Source organism: Pundamilia nyererei, unplaced genomic scaffold (genome assembly GCF_000239375.1).
Source record: "Pundamilia nyererei isolate P.nyererei 1_Seehausen unplaced genomic scaffold, PunNye1.0 scaffold00035, whole genome shotgun sequence".
NCBI classification, from domain to species: Eukaryota; Metazoa; Chordata; class Actinopteri; order Cichliformes; family Cichlidae; genus Pundamilia; species Pundamilia nyererei.
In genome coordinates this window covers 3,273,025-3,283,531 of record NW_005187436.1, presented here as the reverse complement: position 1 = coordinate 3,283,531, position 10,507 = coordinate 3,273,025, and the positions used below count along the sequence as shown (strand labels likewise).

The 10,507-nt window shown below is 39.0% G+C and overlaps 1 protein-coding gene across 1 annotated transcript; it reads right to left on the bottom strand.

The window, feature by feature from the left end:
* Positions 1-764: 764 nt before the first annotated feature.
* ca12 (carbonic anhydrase XII) lies at positions 765-9,747 on the bottom strand. Its single transcript, XM_005730022.1, has 9 exons — positions 9,623-9,747; positions 9,311-9,331; positions 6,867-7,046; positions 5,706-5,848; positions 3,279-3,374; positions 3,130-3,193; positions 2,788-2,945; positions 2,491-2,617; positions 765-1,837 (listed from the first exon to the last, which is right to left on the bottom strand). Exons 1-9 carry the CDS (start codon positions 9,684-9,686, stop codon positions 1,185-1,187), a joined length of 1,506 nt encoding a protein of 501 aa, XP_005730079.1. The 5' UTR covers positions 9,687-9,747; the 3' UTR covers positions 765-1,184.
* Between the last annotated feature and the right edge of the window lie 760 nt (positions 9,748-10,507).

The window sequence follows — 10,507 nt, the reverse complement described above, 5'->3', positions numbered from 1 at the left end:
CTTTCGAGCCTATACAGCTTGGAGTAAGACAACATGCATGAAGAGGATGATGTGGACAAAATACTCATTTGCCTAATAATTCTGCACTCCCTGTATAGAGGGTGTGTAGTGGTTCCCTTTTGGGACCAGATGAAGGAAAAAGAAGAAATCATCTGTGCTGTGACGTGGATCAAGTCAGAATTTTAAATACACAAGCGCAGTCTAAAACTTTATCTTAACTATAGTTAACCCTCAACATTTTTAATTTGACTACTTGTTTAATCCTCCTCTATATAGTTAAGGTGCAGAATCTACAAAGTACACACTTCTTTTTCGTGGCATGCAAAATAAACATAATGTAGTCTAATAACTTGCTGTCATTTCTCCTATTTAAGCATTAACCCCTTAGCAGTCCTACAAATTTACAATTAGTCCCCTAAACCATCCAATGTACCGTGGGCGGTACGTCCGACTGCTAACAGGTTAAATTCTGTTCATAGATGTGCAACTGAAAACCTTTAATGCTTTATTATTTTATATAAATATAGAAGTGAAATGTAAAAAGCTTCCGTTACCCTGCAAAGATCTAAAAATCATGTTAGCTCAAAATAAATTCTTTTGGTTTAGCCACATTTCTACATTGTGTATGACAATAATTACTAGCATGGCTCCAGAATTACCATACTATAGGACTGAGCTTGGCATCCAGTAAAACACTTTAAATGGTCCTTGGCATCTCCCACTCGTACAAGTTGACACGTAAAGATTTTCACACAGGAAACTTGTCATTTTTTATAGTTTATTGAAAAGCATTGCTTAGCCAGGCAAATGTGGGCAAAGATACCAAAAATACTAAATTATTTAAAAAAATTAATATATATATTTTCAGAGCAAAAATATACACACTGAGATAGTCCTATCATTATACTGAGGACAGTCACTGCTGGGCACTGGTTTTGCATCCGATTGATTTTGTGCAAAAAACAAACAAACAAAATCTGTGACAAAGAAAAACTGTTAACGTTTCTGAAAACTACAAATATGTGCACACACAGGAAAGTAAAATTGTAATATCACGTACATAAAGCATAAACTGGTTAAAAGAATGCAGGGCGTGGCTTGGAAATTTGGCTGTCATTGTGGGACACACAACTGATGTCTGCTACAGAAAGTCACACTGAGTTTCAACAATGCCAGGCATCTCTCTAGTCTTCCCACTCCATAGGCAAAAGCCAAGGATGTGGATAACCCTGGCTTTGTGGTTTCCTGGAAACTGTAGCAGTGGAATGACCATTATATTGTGTCATTGGCACGTTTTTCTCCAATGCTGTGGAAGTCTTTCTTTGATTCATCATGGCTTTAGTCAGGGAATGATTTAACTCAGTAGCCTCGTCTGTTGGCCGTCCCTGGAGAATATACCTGATGGTAGGGAGAGCTAAGTCTGATCTGCACTCTAGGTAGCTTTTTAGGTTAAGCTCAGGGAAAACTGCATCTCTAAGAGCCTGAACCATCTGATTCTCAGCATGGGACTGTTTGAGCTGGTGGGAAACTCTCTGCTCCAGTGAGACGTAGCTCAGTGTGTTTTCTGCTAGCCTGAGTTTTCCCACATGGCGGTTGGCCTGGCTTTTCTTCCCAAGGGATGGATTCAGCGTTTGTTGTTTGGATTTGGCCAGTCTCTCACTCTGCTGGGTTTTGAGGTCTTTCTTCTTGCCAGCATGGTGTTTCTCTGAGCCACTTGGTAGGAGCTTGTACAGGTCTTCATCAGCCAGGTCTCCTAAGTCGCCAACCAGTAGCTGCTGTATGATTTGCTTTCTTTTTAACGGAGATGTAACTGTAAGAGTACCATGCAGTCTTCTGCCTGCATCAGACACAGAGCCAATGTTGTTAAACATCCCCGCAAGCTGGATGCTCATTTGGACGATGATGGATCTTCAAGCCCACCATGCAACAGCGCTGCTCATAGCGATACAGTAAAAGCTCAAGCTACTGTCTGCTAGCTAGCGCTTCTGAGAAACTCATAGCATGGGATTTCACACTGCCATGTCACAGCACGTCTCATTAGGAAAGCATAGCTCTGCGTGGAAAGCTTTGAGGAAACCATGCACATTCATACCACACAATATGGACCTAAATACCATACATTGCGGTACACCAGGCAACCACATAAAAGTCAGGCTTTAGGGACAAATTTAAGGGCTGCAGATGTTTTCAGCATGTCAGAGGAGTGGTTAAATCAACATGTCTTAAAAGATGGCGTACTTCCAGACAAGCTCATCAAGCTCAATCAAATTTAAAAATGATCAGCATCAAATCTAAGCCACAAGCAGGTTACACCATACAAGCCAAAGCCAGCATGACAGCTGTAATCTCTGCAGCAGAATAAAAGCCCTCAATTCATTCAGATGTGTCTTTCAGCCTTTTTTTAAAGCAGCACAGCAGCCATGTCGCTTATGTGACCTTTTCACCCATGCTCAGGTAATAAAGCAAGCCATGTTTGTAGACCATACTTACGTTCTTTGAAAGATGCCAAGACGAGCCGATTGTCAACAGGCTGCGTTTTCCTGTAGTTGTTACTCAGCGACATAGAGGCTGAGTCCTGGGCATTCGAGGAGTAGAGCGTTGCTGCTAGGGTCAGAAACTAAATAAAGCACAGCAAAACAAAAGCAAGTTTAGCACAAAGGCTTTTCCACACCAATAAAGTTTAAATGAGAGAAAGACGCCACACTGACACATCTTAAAAATTTTTTGCAACTGCTTTCTTATTCTAATATTAAACCTGGTTAAAAGTCACTTCAGCTGCTGAAGCACCTGTTGGCGAGAAACTGTTATAGGATTCCTGAACACCGTCCACAGGACACTCGGATAGCACGGAGGAGTCGTCAGTGAGCCGTCGTAGCGATAATACTCATCCAAACGCGTAGGCAGCAAAGCTCTGATGTTGAAAGCAGGCACCTTCACTTTCTGATCTGACAGTCGGAATGACAAAACAGAAATCAGCTGTTGGGTGACATTAATGTAAAATCCATGACTGTCATATGAATGATTCAGACCTCAAACTTAGATAAAGAATCACAAACACAGCTTATGTTTTGCATAGGCTTATGTTTACTCCACATTAGTACTTAGAAAAAACTAGTACTCAGGTCTTACTTCTGTATATAATACGATTTATGAACTTCAGAATGTGGTCAAAAGCTGGATTGAACATCCCAACCTTTATAGAAACACAAATAATCAAATAGTTAGGTCTACTTTACAGAAGAAAACAAAATTACAGAACATTATCCACAAGGTCTCACCTCAACCAGCACACCCAGCACAGCCAGGCCATCAGATTTGTCCACGGCGGTGGAAATATTGGGATACTTATCTGAATTGTAATGCACTACATGCAACTGTGAACAAAAAGAACAATATGTCAAGATCCTGTGGAGAAAAACACAAAACAAGAAGGTATTTTGTTTAAATCACTCTCATTTTTATAACTCAAGCCATCTGTGACATAATACTAATAGCAGCGATTTGGTGGGGTCATGGAAAAAGTGACACATACACTGCCAGATTGTTATGTACACCACTGCATCACTGCAACAGCCCTGTGATAAACCTTAAAGTACTTTAAGACTACTACCCTGTGTTCAGACTATTACTTAGTTTCGGGCGAGCATGGAGGTTGGTATATCATGTCATTATAACGTCTCTGCTCTCCATGTTATCTCCTTTTTATTTAAATGACAACTGTTATTAGTGTACACTTATAATAGCTGTTCAATGCAGAGAGTAGATGTTAGTTGGATTGAACATAAGTGGAGGTATTCAGAAATCTTCTGTGGAAGAAAATACCAAAAGAAAATATTTTACACCAGCTTTCAGAACGTTATTCTATATTCTGTACAACCCAAAGGCTTCTTAGCCCTTCTGACCAAATAGTTTTATTTACAGACTTTGCTCTGTCTTGAGAATTAAGGAAGACCTTTTCACCATTTCAGGAAAATGTTCAATTTCCCATCATGCCATGCCTCCAAAACAACATGTCATCAAGGAACTGTGGTTCTGGAGTCTGGAGAGACTTGAAAAGACGCATGTTTTCGACATGTCCACACAGAAACTCAAACCACAGCACCTTAAATGTGGCTGCACAGCAGCTGGAGCGTGGTCACATAAAATGAACACAGGTTGCAGTCGTTTCAGTCTGCCCACTGTAATCCAAATAATTCCAAATTATATACAACAGTATCCCATTTTCACCTACTTTACTTTAAACTTGACTTTCAAATCGTCTTCTTTACCTGAAGTGCCAAAGTAAATACATGAAACTATTGTGTGAAACCTGTTTACAGGGCTTCACACGTTAAATAGCACAGACAGCCGCTCATTTAGCGAAGTGGTTTAAATTCACAGTATATAATAGCCTGGTACATACAATCCCCTAAAACCCTTTTGAGTAAGAGATTACATACCATCTAGCAATGAACATTCTGATACCGACCGATGTCTTTTTTCTGACTTTTAGAATATGCAACTAAATGCCAAATATGCTGATTTGATGATTGTAAACCAATGATTTATTTTGGTAAAAGAATCCTCTATGTTCTCTGTAATATTAGCAGTGAGGGTTTAGAGTTAAAGTTTTTATGCATATAATTTCAATTTACACTTGATTGCACATCAAAATAGGCAGCACGTAGAAGCAACACATTCGACAGATGGGTGTGAGCTACATATTTGCAGCAGTCTCAACAAACCACAACAGTGACATGCGAATGCTTTTCATATTTCATATTTAGCAACATCATCTTTGAAGGGTGTCAGTGGCTTCGATTCCCCTGCCAGTCAAATGTCACACGTTTCAGTCACAAAGTATTAATGCTTAGCTTGAAGCCAGAGTTGTCACTTCTAAGTACAGATAAGGGTAAAACTTATTTAAATAAGCAGACACAGATAATCGTATCTTTAAATCCTGACAGAAGAAATATTGTGTGATATTTAATAACCTCACTCCACTCTCTCATTTAAATATTATAACTTCTGTTTCAGTTCTGTTTACTTCAGTTTACTTTGTTAGTCCTCCTCATCCATATTAATTGAAGGTTGCTTTTCTCATTCAATTCAGTGCAATTCAATTTTATTTCTACAGCGCCAAATCACAACAACAGTCACCTCAAGGCGCTGTATATTCTAAGGTAGACTCTACAATAATCCCCACATTGACTATGGAAAGTCAGAGTCAGTGAGTCTCTGTGCTGGAATCATTCTAGGACTAAAGGTAGTCACCTACAAAGAAAAACATACTGTTTATTCATACATGCCAGAGGGATGAGGTGAGGTGAGGTGAGGTGAGGCGAGAAGCTACCTCTCAACTGAGAGTGTTGAGCTGGCAGGAAGACCAGTAGCAAAGAAAAGGGAGAAGTGAATCAGTAGCTAAAAGTTGGTAGAGTCAAGGAGAAAGTGAGATAGGCTACTGCTTGGTCATGACTGATGAGAAAGCTGCATCTTAGTCATATCACTTGCAGTTGATATTAAGATGGTACAGCTTATCGCCTAACACCATTCATCCTAACAGGAAATGAATGAGTTGATGAACCAATCAGAACGAATATCTGACATGTACATGTAGAAAGTTGCAAAGATATTGAAATACTTTAGGACAACTACCTTGAATTTGTACTTAAGTGTAGCACTGTAGTGCACTACTATCTCTGAGAAGTGCAGTTTGCATTGTTTACCTCTGCAGCATACTGCTTACTGTTCACCGTATGCTCAGAACCTGCAGGCCGACTGGGGGAGCCCCAGTGGAAATGGAGTTGAGCCGCAGTGTATCGGTTATGTAGGCTGGAGATGGACATCTTGGGGGACAATGAAAGCTGCACTGTGAATCAAAGCAAATGAAAGCACACATGAACATAAAGAGTCATGACTGCACCAGTAAACACTGGGGCATCACAAAACATGAGCTTTATCTAAACTGAGGAAGTCAGCATGCCAAATCCCCAAGGGTGGGGGACCCTTCCCTATCCCCACTGTCTTGTTCTGTCATAGTGGTGTAGCTGCTTTTAAGACCATTTATAGCCGGGTGACGCAAAGTGCATTTCGCATGATCGTCAGTGCATGACGAATGCTTGCACATGAAAACGCTTTGTCAGCCCATTTGGAATACACGTCACACTGATGATGCCACTCAGTTTGTGGTGTTGAGGCTCACCAGGTATGCACACATAAGCATTTCTGTGTTATTTGCATTCTGTGTGCAGAAAGCAGTTTTGTTATGCAGATATAACAGCAATGCATCCTGGCCAACATTCGGAAGGCATGACATGCATCCTCAGCTATACATGATTGTCACAAAAATTCCTAATGGAGCAGTTTGTACATGATGTTTGAGGGAACATGACAGAAACGTATCTAACTAGTTTTGCAGCGCACAGTTTATTGCATAGTTTCACTTCACTTCGCTATGTTCTAAATAAATATTGCACATTAAATTTAAGCTGGTTTCCTTCATTAAGATGCGTCAGTCCAAGCAGAGGCGGATCAGATGAGTAGTCTTTGGTCATATTTTCCCAGGCAGTTAAGATAATAAGAGGTTGATTATAGAAAATTGTTGTGGCAAATGAAGAAAAAAGATCTGCCTATCATTTCCCTAAGTTTGGCCCAGAAAATAGGTCTCCACATTTATGTGTGGACATTTTAATGAATGCATAGACAAGCACATCACTTTGATTTGAAAAACTTTTAGATTTCAAGCCAAACAAAGCATGGCATACTTAAATATTTGCTTAGTTTGATACACACTGTCTTACTTGTGATGAGTGTAAGTACACATTACATCTTACATCGTATTGCACGTCTTACATATTCTTTGGATAACACTGTTGATGTATACTCACCAGAGTGTCCATTGTTTCCAAGAGTGAGCTGCTCATTTGGAGACAGGTTGTAGTTCTGAACCTCAATTGGACGTAAAGTGGGATCGAACCTTAGCAGATCTGACTTCAAGTCTATTGGTGACTGTAGCGCTCCACCACAATACGGATAATGCTGGGACCAGTGGTCTTGTCCTTGGGGTCCTGCAACAACATTAACATTATTACATTATGCAATTTTTGAATCTGAATTTACCTATCTGAATCTGAATACCTAGATTTCAATTTTAAAAGTGTGGATTCACCAGAAAACATTAGCATGGACATTTTTCAGAAACTAAACTGTTTAATGTTATCAGGCAAACATCTCACAGTGTGAGGCTAAACAGTGGGTGGCGCCAAAGAGGGCTAGAGTTTGTTTTAGTGTGTAATAAATGTTTTATCTTTGGTCCAAATGACTTATTATTATCTATAAACAAGATGGTGGGAGGAAGCCTATGACTCTGCTCATGCACTTTTTTTGAAGCAGTGAGAAAAGAGAACCAGCCTGCTGCTTGCAGGCAGCGCCACGCAGTGAGAATGCCGTCTCTCTCCAAATGAGAGGTTACTATAAAGTGCAAGACACCGAAAATGGCCACATTTACAATTGAGTCATACGGTTTACAAAGCGACCTCAGTTTTTTTTGTCAGGGGGGTAACTCTCAAAAATGTTTCCTCCAAGGCCACGAGGCACAGTGTGCTTTAAAATAATACAGAAATTGGGAAACAATTATTTTTTAAAAATGGACTGAGAAGAAAAACAGGAAGCTGTTGAATGTGCATTTTCATTGCGTGATGTTTTAAGTGTAAGCGTCTATGCACTGAGCTTTTCAAACAACAAGTCAGGCTAATAGTTTGCAATGAATGGACTTCATCAAATTTGAAATGTCACATTTGTGACAAAATGGAAGAAGCTGTGCGTATGCTCTCATCTTGGCAGCACAATTGCTGCTAATTCATTATCTGTTTAGCATTCATCAAAAGATTCACCATTCACCATATGCCAGCTGACCATGGTTAAATATAAAAGATTGCCCCCAACCTCCCTCTCAGAGACATGTGGATTGACTGTATAAGACATGCCAGAAGTCGTCAACCAAAGTAGCAAAATCACTGAATACTTGTTTGATGAAAAGCTCCAAGTTCAATCTAGGCAAACCGTCTCTAACTAAGAAGAAAATTGTTCTTATTTTACTTTTTCTGTTACTCACTCTTCATAACATTTGTGTTTTACTTTGATGCTGGGTGCCCTTTAATATAGGATGTTTAGTGGCCCTTGGTGGTCCCTAGGCAGTACTTGGTAGAACATAGATGACTGTGGGTAATTTCTACGTAAAAGAAATCTTAAAATAGAAGATTTTAACAAGCTTTTCTAAGCAATCCTCTAAACATCACACTGGTAGCAGAGCAGGGCGAGAGGAATACAACAGACATTGTTAATCTCATTTATTTTATTCTCGTGCAAAGACTCATTGGATGTCCTTTGCCAGAGGGTGGAGTGTTGAGGTGGAGATAATTTATATGACTCAGCTGTAGCACCACCACCAACAGAAAGTGCTACCAGTAGACAGACTGCTGACTACTATAATGTGGAATTTAGTATTTAATCTATGTTATTCTATGTTATCTATTTTTGTATATTTATATATTGTGCATATTTCAGGATGAAGCACCAAGAAGCACTGTCACAGTACACCGTACTGACATATAAGGTCAGTCATTATCCTAATTAAGAACAGATACATTCTAATCAAACTATATTAATCATGACTACAAATTACTGACCAGAGAAGTGGGTATTTTCTTATTCAGCCCAAAGGAACCAGAGGTAAAGAATCCCTCCACCGTTTGGGTAACTTTTAAAGGTAATAGAGGACTTGATCAATGATTTTTTTCCCCAAAGATTGCTTAAGATTTTTCCAGAAAACAAAAACAAAAAAAAATGTCAAGACAGATTATATACATTTCCATTGCTTCACCTGCAAAGATTTTGCTTTAACATTCAGACATTTTTTTTTGCTGTAAAATAGCGACGAGAGGTTTTAGTAAGAGTAGTTTATGTAAGAGATAGACATGATTCAAGAAGTCCCTCTCCATGAAGCTTAAGGCACCAGACAAAGGCAGCCAGCCACTTATGAAATGTTATAATTGTAGAGTCCGACTTTGTTCATCACAGACAAAAGTGGTGACTGTGCATGGTGTTTACCACACTGTCATCGCTTTTGTCTTCCTGTTTGACACTGTGACTTAAAACACTGATGAAGAGCCAAAAAGAAAATAATGCTTTATGTCAGTTCTTACTGGATAGCGCAAAGCCAAAAAAAACAAAACCCCCCATTAACAACAACTTTATTATATCATATAAACTTTTTATATTTTATTTACCATATATATATTACAAATTGTGTGTAAAATATTGTCACACTTACCATCATATGTCCATTTGGCACCTAAACAAGACAGAAAGAAAGCACTTGTAGAACAAGAGTTTACGGTACATACAAATGGTAAAATTTCAAAGCCAACTTTTGATGAATTAAAAACGATCACGAATCAAACTACACACAAAAGAAACACAAAAGAAAACGTAAAAAAGAAAAACTTCTTGGTCTCCGTCACTAAGCATGCAGCTGGATTGAGACACCTGCTTTAAAGCATCATTTTCTACCCACACACAGAAAATCTTAGCAATGCATGGTAAGATTTCTATGTATTTATTTCTTTACTGTAGGAGCGCTTACCATGCACTGCGCTGAATAAAGTCAGCTGAAGGGAAACGATGACAGTGCGAGTCAGAAAGTGCATCTTGATCGCCTCAGCCCTCCCTCGCAGTCTGCTGTCAACCCGGTGCGGAGCAAGAGCTTGAAGCACCGAAGCCCCAGCCTTCAAACCGGCCGGCTTTTTATACTCATGCCGTCAGCTTCTCTGTAGCTTGCGCTGACGTCAGAGCAACAACATAACCAGCCTCCACAGTCATTTGGTCACGGTCCGGATTGTAACAGAAGCGACCGCATATAAGTACAGTCAGTCATTTAGGTTACCGAGTCCGATGTACCAGCAGACAAAACATACAGACCTACACACTCCAAACTCCTAACATCTGTATTTGCTATCAGTTTAAAAAAAAAAAATACAACTACTACCAGTTATGTAGAGGAGTAAGCTTTGCTGACCTTCAGGCCAGAGACCAAAGTTTGAGTGACACATTTCAATTAAAATAAGTTTTATATCAGCCTAGGAAGGAATTGCAGTTAACACAAGAAACCAGCAAAACAAACCATGACTTCTGACCCACTCTAAAAACTATTGTTTAAGCTCAACAAAAAAAATTAACGCAACAGTTTCCATTAATCTTTTTGCGTTAAGATAACTTGTGTAGAAATTACGTTGAACCAACAAACTACATAGAGTTAGAGGAATGAACTTTTCCTCTATAAGTAAAGGTAATTTTAATTACCATATACTTAATAATTGGTAACTTAAAAACATGTTTTTAAGTTGTTTACTCAAATAATTTATGTTCCTCCAACTTCTTTTTCCATATTATTCAAAACTGTTTTTTAAGTGTTATGTAATTAATGATAGTAGTTACGAAAACATTTTTTTAAGTTAATCATTTAAAATAT

What these genes read in the sequence shown, in the direction of transcription:
- ca12 (XM_005730022.1), bottom strand. Translation starts at nt 9,686, where the DNA reads ATGCACTTTCTGACTCGCACTGTCATCGTTTCCCTTCAGCTGACTTTA. An exon ending in TGCCAAATGGACATATGATG is followed by an intron (nt 7,047 to 9,310) that starts GTAAGTGTGACA and finishes ATGTTGTTGCAG; the next exon opens with GACCCCAAGGACAAGACCAC. An exon ending in AAATCGTATTATATACAGAA is followed by an intron (nt 2,946 to 3,129) that starts GTAAGACCTGAG and finishes TCCGACTGTCAG; the next exon opens with ATCAGAAAGTGAAGGTGCCT.